The 13,414-nt window shown below is 46.4% G+C and overlaps 1 protein-coding gene across 1 annotated transcript in view; it reads left to right on the forward strand.

Moving 5' to 3' along the window:
• The window catches only part of cacna2d1a (calcium channel, voltage-dependent, alpha 2/delta subunit 1a), a 121,173-nt gene that overhangs the window by 16,842 nt on the left and 90,917 nt on the right, over positions 1 to 13,414 (forward strand). The window contains exons 2-3 of the mRNA XM_061229166.1: positions 4,418 to 4,499; positions 5,205 to 5,321. Of these exons, the coding sequence (XP_061085150.1) occupies positions 4,418 to 4,499; positions 5,205 to 5,321 (199 nt within the window). The remainder of the gene's footprint in view (positions 1 to 4,417; positions 4,500 to 5,204; positions 5,322 to 13,414) is intronic.

Raw genomic sequence — 13,414 nt, forward strand, 5'->3', positions numbered from 1 at the left:
ATTATAAATAAATATTTTATATGCATATTTATTCATTGCACTGACTGCCTTGTATATCAGCACTACCCATAACTGGTCCTGGAGATCCACGTTGTTTATCGAGCCATCATGTGTACATGGGATGTGATCCCTGTCCTCAACTGATCAAAGACAGGCGTACTGTCCTGTACTACTTACAACCACTATTACTATAGCAGTCCCGTGCAGCTAATAGACCGTATGTAAAATGTAAACACTTTGAGTGTATGTATACAGGTCATTCTGTTATCATCCCACAGTTAATAATACTAGCAATGGCCCTTATACAATATAAAGTTTAAGGGTCACACTTTACAATAAGGTTCCATGAATTGGCATGAACAAATTCAGTTGTCAACTGACTACGACTGAGAGGTGAAACTGTACAGCTCTGATAATGCATTTGTGCATGATTAATTCATGTTAACAACTAAATTAGTTATTGCCAATTCATATTGGAATGTAAAAAAAAACTCTTAATGTATTCGTTAATGGGAAACTAAATATAAGTTCGTACTACGGTTTGCTAATGTATACATAGTCATGTACAAATACGTGAGTTGGTTGTATTAAAATACAAATGTATAAAAAGTAAATTTAATGCTTTATGTATTTGTCCATCATTAATTCATGTGACATTTGTGAATACCAGTTCACGAACCTTTCTGTAAAGTGTGAGCAGTTTAAGAGCCGAATAAAAACGGCCTGCTATTTGGACACCGTGCCCCACTTGCACCGTCCGTATGAATGTCCTCGGGCAAGCTGCGGGGTGCCCGCAACAACATGGCCGCCCTCCTCTCCGGGAAGCCAAAGGCTGCACACCGGCCCAGAATAGCCTGCCTTTCCCCCCCAGAGAGTTGCTCTGTTGCTATAAGTGACTGTAACCGGTGGCAACAAGTTGTGCAGCCTTCAAGCGGAATAGTGCATTGTGGGAGGGCCACGCGACGCTTCCCTGGCATCGCTGACAGTCTGAAAGGTGCATATATTGTACACCTTTTAGTGACCGTGTCGTTAAAGTTCTGCCGATGTCAACGGACCACTGTTCTCATTGGCCGGCTAGCTCCAACGAACTGAACGCAGTCTGTGCCGATTGGATACGCCCCAGCTACAAGGTGGGCCGGGCTGAAGCAAACGGGCGTGTCGTTGTGATGTCACAACTTCACGGAAGTCCAGGCGGCTCGTTTAAATGCATGAGTATGTTTTTGGGGACAGTGCCCTTTTAATACTTTCAGAGTCTTTTTATAGCACCTTCAACTCCTTTATATTCCGCATAGCAAGGTACTGTAAATGTACCTCGTCAACTATTCGACAATACAATAAATTTGTTGTTGGTGCTCAAACTGTAACTTAGTAATAGTATGTCGTCTTGGCTAGGTCTCGGTCATAAAATTGATCAGTAATCCCAAGAGATTTTCCTGGTTAAATAAAGGTTCAAAGATGTGAGTTTATTTATTTATTTATTTATTTATTTATTTATTTTAATTTTTTTAAGTTTTATTTTTAGGCAGGAATGTTTCCATGATGTGAGTTGTTTTGGAAAATGTGTTTGTTCCTGGCGTGGCAAGCAGGCCCGGGTAAGGAGAAGCAGATGCTGCTCGCTGTTGAGAAAGGTTCCGGCCACATCTCGAACAGGAGTTACGGCTCGCTGTTGTTAAGGCTGAGTCGGTTTTAAGGGGGCGGTCGAGCGCATTACAGGAAGGCAGGGATGCACCGCACGGATGTAAAGCACAAAATGACACATTATAACGCTGCCTTCACGCGCACACGTACGGTTATAGGGTTATATTTCTGAGCGCATGAATCTTTAATGCCTCTGTTTTAAACGTGCAGAACGACAGCCCCCGTCCAATACATTATGCATGGGGTCCTTCAACCGCTGCGGTTAGAGAAACAAATTGCAGTCAGATATCGGCTGGCAAATATGTGAAAAACAGACCCTGGTTACTCTGAAGCTGACTTATAAATAATTGTGTTCCATTATCTCGACGTTTTTGCCACTTGTTTCTCAAGCAATTCCTGTGCTGTGAGATTTAAACTTGGATGGATTTTTGGATACTCCACTGTATTGATGTTTTATCCTGCTCTGCGTTTTGGGGGGGGAGGGGCTGCTTGTGGAAGGGGACCTGAGAAACGGCCTGTCACTCAATCTCTGTCCACATTCGCTCCGCCCCTGACCCTGCCTGGTGATTGGAGAATTGTCTGTGGCCCCGCCCACAAACTGCTGACCCAGATGTGAACCAGATCGATCGGATGACCCATCCTTTGGTTTGACTGCATGGTGCCATCCACAGAGAGATATCTCAAATGACTGTTCCACCAAGTCTGCCATTTTGAGCTGAGTACTTCCAATTATAAATAAATTGTTTATCTGACGCTTTTATCCAAAGCCACCTGCAGTTGATTATACTAAGCAAGGGACAATCCTCCCCTGGAGCAATGCAGGGCTAAGGGCCTTGCTCAAGGGCCCAACAGTGGCGCAGATGTTATCGTGGCTACACCGGGGATCGAACCACCAACCTTCCAGATCCCAGTCGTGTACGTTAACCACTTGGCTACAGGCTGGCACTAGATGTGAGATCTATAGGCCGTGCCACTGTCAATGATCTTTCTACTGGCCACTATGGCCATAGCTTTTATGTTGCATGTATTTAACTAAAACAAAATGTCTGACATTGTTTAACCCCTCCCAACTATCCCCTGGCGTTAGATCAATAGTTTTGCATGCATGCTATGATCCCGTTCCGGACCGGGACACATATAACACACTATTAATTACATAGTCGGTATTACAGCGTCAGTCTAATGAATAATTAATCGGGACTGAATTATTTATTCCCACAAAATGTTAACGGCCTCTTTTAAAAAATCTGGATAGGGAAGACGACATTCTTCCCCAGTTGGTCGTGGAGTGAGTGACTGGGCCACCTGAATGAAGATGTCACTTTCAGTTTGAGGCCTCCGTTTTGACTCTTGTGCCCTGTGTTCGGTTTAAGAGTGAAAACGACTGTATTCCGCCGAACCACAGCATATTTTGTCTTTGTGACCCAACATTTTATGCAGGCTTTTCACTTCTTTCATTCCTTACTTTGGTGTTGGTTCTCCTGAAATTCAGGGCCTGTTTGGCTCATTGTGTTGTGTTAGAAATGAGAAAACGGTTGTACCATTTCTGTTCAATGTCAGCTTAGACCTGGTAACTGAAACTTCACTCAGCATTATCCAAAAATAGAAACGAAATGTTTGGCTGCTCTTGCACCTGGTTGAAATGCGGCTTCGTTCTCGGCAGAACCCGGGTGAGGATTACGTTTAGTTTTTGGCACGAGTCTATGAATTTATTTGCACAGTTTTGTAACCCCCAAGTATAGCATCCTCAGAAAGAAACTGACTGTCTATAAATATGGCAGATGTGAAGAGAACCAAAACACATGGTCTCTGCCTCAGCGCAAAAAAAGGAGCTTATTTTTCTCCTATTTTATTTTGGGTTTTTTCCTCTCCACCCATCAGGAGAGGCTGGAAAAACAAGTGCCGACGGAAGATGAGTTCCTAAATTCGACTTCCAGCTCCTAGAAGGAACATTTCATGGGTTGGAATGTCCTTAAAGATGGCGGACCTCGATCTATTTTTGAGTCGGGAGCAAGGAAAAGGAAAAAAGCAGAGAAAAATAAACGATTGGAATGAGCCCAACGTTCTTGCTATTTACAACCGCCTGGTTCCCAAGTCTGAGAAAAGCTATTTTAGTTTCTGAAATAATTATTACAAACTGGTACACGGTTGAAAAAGAGGCTTGTGTATTTCCGTAGCATGTTTGCTATTGGTTATATAAAGTCTGTGCCAGCAAAGCTAGTTGGAGCTGATCTGGGTGTCTTTGATACACTGTAAGGCCCTTCTATGATGCAGAGGAGTTAATACACCCCTGCTGAGTTTCAACCTCAGGCTCAACTGGTTACACCTCCGAAAAATGTACGGACTATATTTTGGGAGGTGTCAAAATAAAATGTGTCAAATCAAACCGATATTCATCTATTTTTCAGTTTCATCTCCCCGTCCATTGTCTTGTCCTGTGTGTCTTGCACGATGTGAAGAAATGTCTGCCTTCTTGTTCAGTTCACTTTGATGCTTCCTTTTTTTGCAATGCCTTCTGAAGCTACCTTCACCGCCAAGAGAAGTCGATCAGAAATGTTTTTCTCTTAAGATTTATTCACCCTCAACCTCAAGATTATCGGAGAAAAAAAAAAAAGGCCCCGGCTCAAACTAATAACTAACTTTTAAAGCGAAAACTCATAAAAGTAGGTGAATATGGGGCGGGCTTGAACGTTAGGGGATGGCGACTGCTGAGGGTAGGGGGCGGCTTCCTGTCTGCGGTCGACCTGATTGGACCGTATATCTGTCTGTCTCTTCTCAGAATCAAGGAGTGGGTGGATCAGATGCAGCATGACCTGGTGAGCTTGGCGGAAACGGCCAGTGGGGTGACAAGCTTCTCCAAGGTGGGTTTTGATGCAGACTTCCTGTTTCCTGTTTCCTGTTTCCTGTTTCCTGTTTCCTGCGTACTCGCTACTGCTTGGGTGTTGGGTTTGGGGACGGTTTCAATTGAATTCTGTTCATTCAGCAAATTAGCTGAATTTCAACGTTAATTTTCATTATTCATTTAACAATGCACCTTTAAGCTCAATTTGACAGTTGGAATTGGAGCCCAAATCTGTCAAAATAACACTTAAAATTCAGCTCGGGCTCCTGAATGACTCAGTTGGTAAAGGTATCCATCCTTGGTGCAAGTCTGTCACCGCACTCTCAGAAAAAGTGGCAGTTGAGGTACATTTTTCGTTCTTCAAGGATCAAATTCTTCCCAACCATGCCCCGAAAGTACAGTAATGTTCTCTTTGGGCGCAAATGAGTACATTTTCCAAGCAACCTATTGGGTACAGTACCACCCAAGTGATAAGCCATCAGCATTTGTCCCTTTTTAAGTGATTTTGTGAACTGTGAACAGTGCAGGTCTGAGTGCCAGCCTCAGCTAGACATTGGCATCCGCACCTGATCAGCAGTAGTTTGAGGCCTTCAGTGGATGGCTGTGTTTTAGTCATCCACTGCTCCTGGCAACGAGATGATCCATTGTTTTGCAAATATTTATAAATGTTTAGGCTCTGAGATTAGCTGCATGCAGTGTTAAAAGCATCACTCTGCTCTGTTAGATCTTTATGGACAAGAGTAAATACTTCAGCGTGGAGCCCAACAACGCGGCGCAGCTGGTGGTGAACGCGGCCAGCAACATCGAGAAGCTTCTCTGCAGCCGCTCCAAGACCCTGGAGGTGAGTCCCCGCAGAACAATGGTCCAGTCACTCCAAACCGACGCCGTCTTGTACAGAGTGCTTCTTTCCGGAACAGGTTCAATGAGCCGGGGAGGGAGGGGGTGCAGGTCTTTTAGAGGAGGAACTAAGGCGGGAGTGACTACCCGTGGTTGTAAATCACGGCCACTTTTCCAAAAAATCATTTTGTCAGCTCCCGATGTCCCCGCCAAATGTCTGAAACGTCTTCGCTGAATGTGACCCTTTCACGGTCCTGCCCTACGTGGGATCGACGGGCCCAAACCGGCCTGGTTTTCCCCGGATCATTGCAACCGGAAGAAAGCGGGCCTTGCTTTAACCTTCGTGGCCAAACGAAGGTTAAATTATTACACGATACGGCTATGGCTCATGGCTAACACCGTATATCATTTGGGTTGGATTGGTTCCATGCGAAGCGGACGTGTCCAGTTATTCCTGCGTGTAGTATTTATTGGGCCTGACACGGGGTTTGAATTCCTGCCCTGTTGTTTACCAGGGGGGGTCCTTCTTGTTGTGAGGCAAAGCCGGTCCACGCAATTTGTTCCAGGGCCGGCTCTTAAGATGGCGGCTCCATCTGAGCTGTTTTCCGTGGTCACCTCTCCTCCCCCGAGTCGTCTTTGTCGGGGTTTCCTGAGCGATTGGCTGAACGCTCGTACTGACATCAATCCCGCGCGCTCGGATCGAGGGGTCAGTGGAGTGAAACCTGATTGGTGTAGCCCCGTAGTGCAGTGGTCATTGTTTCTGTGTGCCCTCTGTCTGTATGCTACGCCACGCACCTGCACAGATAACCTCAATCTAGCCCTGGAGTTTCATTAGACCAGGGGTTAGCAGAAAGGGCTGCGCCTCTTGCAGGAACTCATCCAAACATCAGGTTTGAATTATTTAATTTGCCGAATCATTTATGCGATGTGTCATTTCTGCTACAGTTACTGATGAATCCAGGAATCACGGATGATACATCTTTATTGTGCAACCCAACATTTTAAACATGTCTAAACGCCCCTGACTGTCTGCGGATGCACCGCTCTGCATTTACAGGATGGTCGGCCCACCGGAAACAGAGCTGCTTTTCTCGTGTCCGTTTCTGCATTTCAGGGGAAAGGATTTTGACGACCTGCCGTCCGCACCTTTCACCAAACTCGACGGCGGTGACCTTTTTCCCCCGCGAAAACCGCGCGATGTTACCACGCAAAAAAAAACAACCCCCGGTCGCTCTGCGTGGCCTTGGCTCTCCCAGCCTGCGCAGATGGCGCTAATCCTGCTGTATTTTTACGGAGACGCGTCGCGGGGCGACATGTGTTCTGATTAATCTTTTAAACACTCCCGGCCTCGGGGGTGTGTGTGTGTGTGTGTGTGTGTGTGTGTGTGTGAGGGAAGGCTGGAGGTGTGGAGCCCCTGCAGCTGTGAGGTGCTGGACCCAGCGCCCTGCGGGGAGAACGCGGTCACGTCACCCGCTGACGATCCGCGGGCTAATGCGCTCTGAAGCCCGGGAAAGTCCGGTTTTTAGCCACGTTGCACGATTTGGAGCCGGAGACCGCGCAGTGATAATTCCTTAATAATTCTGTGCATTTATATAGAGCTTTTCTCGCTGGCCGGCGTCTCTCGAAGCGCTTTTCAGTGACGAGGGGGAAACTCACCTCGATCGCCAGCGATGCTGACACGGCTCCTCCACGCAGCGTGTGGGAGAGTGATGTAATCTGTCCCTGATTCGTCCACAAAGTACTGCTTGTATTGTCCTAAAATCGACACATGGGGAGGCATTAGATAAAGAATAAACGCAGATTGAGACTGCATTTTCTTCTGGGGGAAAAAACATTTGGCTTTGTATTTTGACCGCAATTGTGCCATTGATTTTACACTGAAAACGGGTCTGGATGACCTATACTGGAGCCAGCCACAGGGGCACTAGTGAGCAGCCTCTCAGCATGACCAGGAAATGAGCTTCAGAGAAGAAGCCCGGTTTTGGCTGCCTTAGGCTGGGTCGTACTTACTGCACGGACGGACACACGTTATTCTGCCGAAGTCAAATCGAAACGAACGTGCGTTTGGAGCATTTTCACTCTTTTCAGTCGTGTGTCCACAGCACAATGATTATCCCAAGCTCTCGTTGTGCAGTCGTTAAAACATTTTGGTGTGTGTGGAGGCAGCCGTGCGGACCCTCGAGCAGGGGTGTGTCCGCTGGTATGGCATCATTTTGGCCGCACTAACCCTCGCGGACGCGTCGAGCGTAAATCAAGCTTTCGGCTCCAGGACTCCAGGCCTGTTTGGCCTCGGACAGAGAGGGGTAAACGCTGGGCGCGCAATCCTGTCCATAAATCAGAGATTTTATGACCGCGCTGACATCACAGGAGTAGTGATGGAGGTGGGGGGGGGAGAGAACCCACGAGATGGAATCCTGTTTAAATTCTGCTGGAATACTCTGATGCAGTAATAAATTCCCGGGAACATAAATACTCTTATGAGGGTGAGTTTTAGCTCAGTGTGTAAACACTAAATATTCATTGAATGCACCGTCTATTTATGTCACACAATTATTTATCCTTCATTTTCGGCATTATAAGTGAGCCGGTTTTGAAGGCATTTCTGTTTGAATTCTGAGTAACTCTTCTGTGCGATTGCTGCCAAATCGCAAATTGACTTGAGTTCTTGAAGCATTCAATCTGGAAACGGGCTTTTTTTGGCCAAATATTTATCCTGGGTTGGCAGTGTAGATGTATAACTTTCAGTGAAGATTAAAAAAGTGAAGATAAATATTCAAAAAGTTATTATTGTTAGCTTTTATGAAAGTATTTCATTTATTTTACGTTGAGCTGATAGATAAGTTCAGTGCCTGTTTCTGTTTCTTGGAGTGTAGTGAAAAATTCAGATAAAACAAGGCAAAGCAATTCAGATACAACGCAAAACATTTTGTGTGCTCAATCTGCTTCCTGAAAACTGACAAAAACCAAATTTTAGATGAATTGTATGGTGCTTATATTCAGCTAAATGCTCTGTTAAAACTGATCCTATGTCAATAAAACATGCATGAAATTGAATGCGTTCTCTTTACACAAACTTGAGATTCCATCCATTTCAATGGCTTTATAAGAATACATTATTATTATATTACTTGCAAGAATGACATTGTCAAGGGCGGTAGCTATTTTTAGCACGGATGTTCAACGGTGTGCTATTCTTACCAGTATCACGCAGAAAAACATTTTTACTCTCTGCATCTCTTAAGACACCTTCCCTTTGTTTGGAGTGTGTTTTGCCGTTGGGAAACGTGCAGCGTGAAGCAGAGAAAGGGTGGTGGGTGAGCTGGAGGTTGTCCTACGAGACCCAGGTCTGCTCCAGCACACCTGGAAGACTCCGACCGGAGGAGAGATGGGAGGCGGGGGAGCAGGGAGGAGGTGGGGGGGAAAGAGGAGCGTTACTCCCGGAGGGAAAGAAACCCTTGTTTTTCTGAAGGAGAAGAGGAAAGGGAGCTCAGATCGGATTCCTGCTCTCTGGCGGCGGTTCCTACCCTTTGATTTCAGCGGATATAAGGCGCAGGGCGAGTTGCTGTGTTCCTTCTTGTTTTGGCAGCTAAACATCATTATATTTCCCTAAATGTGCTCATCCTCAGAGAGTGTCTGACATGATTTATTTTATTTTTTCATTCTTTTTTATTTTTTAATTTTTTAGCTGACTTCAGTTTTTCCCCGTGCATGCTCCTGGGTTTATGGGACAGAGCCTGTGGGGAAGGCCATGAATAACAAACGCTGCCATGAATATTTCACGGGAGGAATCTCAGTAACGCGTTAAATCAAACCGCCGTCTTTCTTATGCGGTGCTTAGCCGACTCCTTCATGGATGGTGACTCTACATATCTTACCCACAATCCCTGTGTTCAGCGTGCACCCGGTGTTCACTGAGGTATTTACAGGGGTGCTGTGTTTAGGTCTTAACACGGGACTTGAGTGTCTGGTCCGTTCTTCAACGGTCACACTGCACTGCTGTCAATTTGATATGGATTTGGTCATACCTTTCAGTCCTCTTGTCTCGTATTCCCCAGGGCGCGCACTGCAGTAAAGAAAATCCAACGAATCTGTCAGGGAAAACACCGTTACCTTCTCTCGCGTGTTGGATTAAATTCCACCAGCACCCACTTCCAGCTCCCGCCTAGACTCTGCCAAAAACCAGTTCAGATCTCCTAGACTCTGCCAAAAACCAGTTCAGATCTCCTAGACTCTGCCAAAACCAGTTCAGATCTCCTAGACCCTGCCAAAACCAGTTCAGACCTCCTAGACTCTGCCAAAACCAGTTCAGACCTCCTAGACTCTCTCCTCCACTCGCTCACTCTGCTACGACTAGGGGGACACAAGTGTGCCCTCTCTCCAAAATCACCACTTAACCCCCGAATCTCCACCTCTGACCCCCGACTCCCCCTGCTGCCTCACCCCAGCAGAACCTGGCGTGGTGTAAACTCCGCCGCCCGCCATAATGACTGTAATCGACCTTTCCCTGAGCGCCGCTCAGTTCAGCTGCTTGTAATTAAAGAAATATCGCTTTACAGCTCGCGGTTACGAGGCCATGCCGTTACCCTGTTCCCCTACGGGCGTGGTAACCATGGGCGACGTGGCACAGCGGTGACCGTGAGACCGGCCTTTGGTGACGGCGGGCGAGCGGCTCAGAGCCCAAACTTTCAAACCCGCCCGCTTCGCTCTAAAAAACAAACCCCCCCTCCATCACAATCTCAGGCGGCTGTCTTACAAACCCCCCCCCCCCCCCCCCCCCCGCTCCTGTAACCGTGTTTGGGGGCGAGACGCCGGGTTGCCCGGGCTCGTGAAACGAGGGGGGGGTTTGTCGTAATGAGCCGGCCGCTTTGTAAAAGAAACCGTTTTGCCGTCGCGCGAGTATTTATTGAGCCCGGGCGTTGAGGGGGAAGGGCTCCCCGCACCCCCATTATGAGACGAAGCGCTTTGATATGCGTATCGATCGGCCGGCTGTGCGGTCCCACCCCTGCTGCCAGCCTTGTGTCTCTCCCTGCTCCGGACATTAATTATTCACTCCTCTCTTCTGCCCAGCGGCAGGGGGTCCTTGTATTGCTGGAATAAGACCCCCCTCCCCCCTCTCTCTCTCTCGGGGGTGAAATCCGAGCCGGGGCCGCGCAGTCGGCTGCTTCCCGGAATCGGGAGAAGGCGCTCCGGCGCTCCGGGGAAGAGCGTGTCCTTCCCGGCAGGGCGGGTGCGTGACGGCACGCTCACCTCTCTCGCGCCGAACCCTCTAAAGACGGATTAACGCAGAGATGAAGAAAGCCGGGATCCTCGTAAGCCGACTCCGAGCCCAGCTAAAGCCCGTAGGCCTGTTTTAAGAGCGACTACACTTCCGCTCCGAGCTCGGCTCATGTCTCGGCTCCTGTGTGAAGGGCCTTGGCCTTATACTGGGAATACTGGGAATACTGGGATATATAGCTCTCTGTCCCTCAGCTAGCAGGCTAAACTCACAGCATTCCCATTTCTTCCGAGGCATTCCCAGTGGCACTACGGCAGGGGTGGCCAACCCTGGTCCTGGAGAGCCGCAGGGTGTGCTGCCTTTCATTGTTAACTCAGCAGTTAATTGATTGATTAAAGCAGTCGATTACACAGTTAAGTCGACTCACCTGGTTCCTGGCTCTGAATCGGTTGCTGATTTTTTGGTGAAAACAAAAGCCAGCACACCCTGCGGCTCTCCAGGACCAAGGGTTAGCCACCCCTGCACTATGGGGACATAAAGATCTGCAGTAAATTCAGCCAAGACGCGTAAGACGTACGATTACATGACTACGTGCCCTTACATTTTTCTTCACAAGTACAATTTCACAAGTTAATTCTGGTGATCCTTGAACTGACCAACTGGGATTGTGTCAATAAATAAATAAATAAATAAATAAAATGTAATCTTGATTCATAGTCAAAGTAAAAGATTCATGCTAAGTTTGCGATGGGAATACGCTGTCACTTATTATTCATGGTGTTGGTTGTAAATTACAGCTTGTTTCAGAGTCATTAAATCAGACATTTGTGCCGTTGTTCCTGCCTGGGGAAAAGCAAGCCGTCTGGTCTCCTGGATCACGTCGCCCCGATCGAGGTAGCTGCTCCAGCTGTAGCCCTGGATCGGGGCGTTAGCACGTTAGCATTAACGCCCTGCGACAACGCACCAATCACACGCCCCGCTGCCCACCGTCATTAGCAGCATCTGCAGCCTGGTTGCTCGTTTGTCTCCCGGCTCGTTAGGAAAGCGCCGAGAACAACACTCATCAACACGTTCAGAGCTGCGCTTTTTATCGCCCGGCTGATTATTTACCTTTTTGTTTCCACCCCCCCCCCCCCCACCGTGTGTGGTAGAATAAATTACAATGTATACCGCTGCATTATACAGAAGTGCATGCGTAACATGGAAAACATCATTATTTACATGGTAGGAGTAGGCGAGAGTAGTAAGATTATTACATATTTAATATGTGTGCTCTAGATTTCATGTGACATTGTACAACCTCAGGGAAATTAAACTCGGAGGTCCAGACTCACTGGATGTTAAAGCAGAAGAAGAACTTAGTTGTGAGACTTCTTCATCACACCCTGTCGTGCAGCTCTGCTTTGTATTTTACAAATATTTGTAAATATGCTGCTACTACTGTATAAGCAAGACGGTACAATATCACATATTTGAAATTTGTTCCATATGATGACTTTTGAGGCAGTCATAGAAAGCACAAAACGTTCTCCTGTTAGCATTGTAAGTAGAGCTTAATTCTTTGTAAAAAGGTGGTGTGACAGGGTTGGACCAACGTCTACAAGCTGGGCGTTGCTAGCACACTCACTAAGAAATTATTTGTCTCAGGATCAAATTTCTGTAAAATTTGTCCGGAGTCATGAAATTCAATTACAACTGAACTGAACATTTAACACAAACGGCACCTTAAAGGTACAATCGGTAAGACTTTTGTGTTAAAACGTTGTTACAAGACAATTGTAAATCCCTTCATATCATTGAAAAAGGCTCACTGACATGTTGACTCACCCTCTGCCTGTGTTTGTAATATACAGTTGACGGCCTAACATTCTGTACCAAAACATTGTATAACTACAATAATTCAAGCTCATTGGTTGAAAATTGGTTTTAACTGCCACAGCCGATGGCGTTTCAATGTCAGCGCGTTCACAGAGAAGGGGGAAGGACAAACAGTGTTGCAGTTTGTAGGTGTTTGTTGCTGCTGTTCCTCTCTTAACCGTTAGAAGTCCGAAATGACCAAACGTACCTTTAAAAAGAACATTGAAAGACGACATCCAATTTAATGTACTCGTTGAACTAATGAGGAGAACATTGATGAAATTTAATAGGTAGTTGGTTAAATTGATTATAATTCATTGGTAGTTGGCAAAATTGATGAAAATGAATTAGTAGTTGGTTAAATTGATGAAAATTAAGTGGCAGTTTGTTAAATTGATGAAAATGAATTGGTAGTTGGTTAAATTGATGAAAATGAATTGGTAGTTGGTTAAATTGATGAAAATTAATTGGTACTTGTAGTGGCATGCTAAGCAGGAGTAATAATGTGAACTAGGCTTGATGTGCATGGCTATGGATACTGATACTGTACTTCATCTGACCCTGTGTTCTGTAGTTGTTCTAATGACCTTTGGATAAAAGCGGCACTAATTAAATGTCATGTAAAATTAATAAGTCCCTGCTTAAAAATATAGCTCCAGCTAGGTTTGTGAAACAGATGGTAGTTTGTTGACCGGTTTAAACCAACTCCCAGCTCAACATGTTTTGGCTGATTTACCAGTTGAGACCAGTTCCCAACTTGACATAGCTCAAGCTATGTTTTGAAACTGCTGGTAGCCCAGGCAAGCTACCAGCTCATACCCAGCTAGACCAGCTTCATGACCAACTTGGCCAGACTGATTGACCAGCTCATACCCAGCTAGACCAGCTTCATGACCAACTTGGCCAGACTGATTGACCAGCTCATACCCAGCTAGACCAGTTTCATTACCAACTTGGCCAGGCTGGTTGACCAGCTCATACCAACCTAGACCAGCTTCATGAGTAGCTTCACCATGCTGGTTGAC

The sequence above is a fragment of the Conger conger genome, chromosome 19 (genome assembly GCF_963514075.1).
Source record: "Conger conger chromosome 19, fConCon1.1, whole genome shotgun sequence".
Lineage (NCBI taxonomy): Eukaryota > Metazoa > Chordata > Actinopteri > Anguilliformes > Congridae > Conger > Conger conger.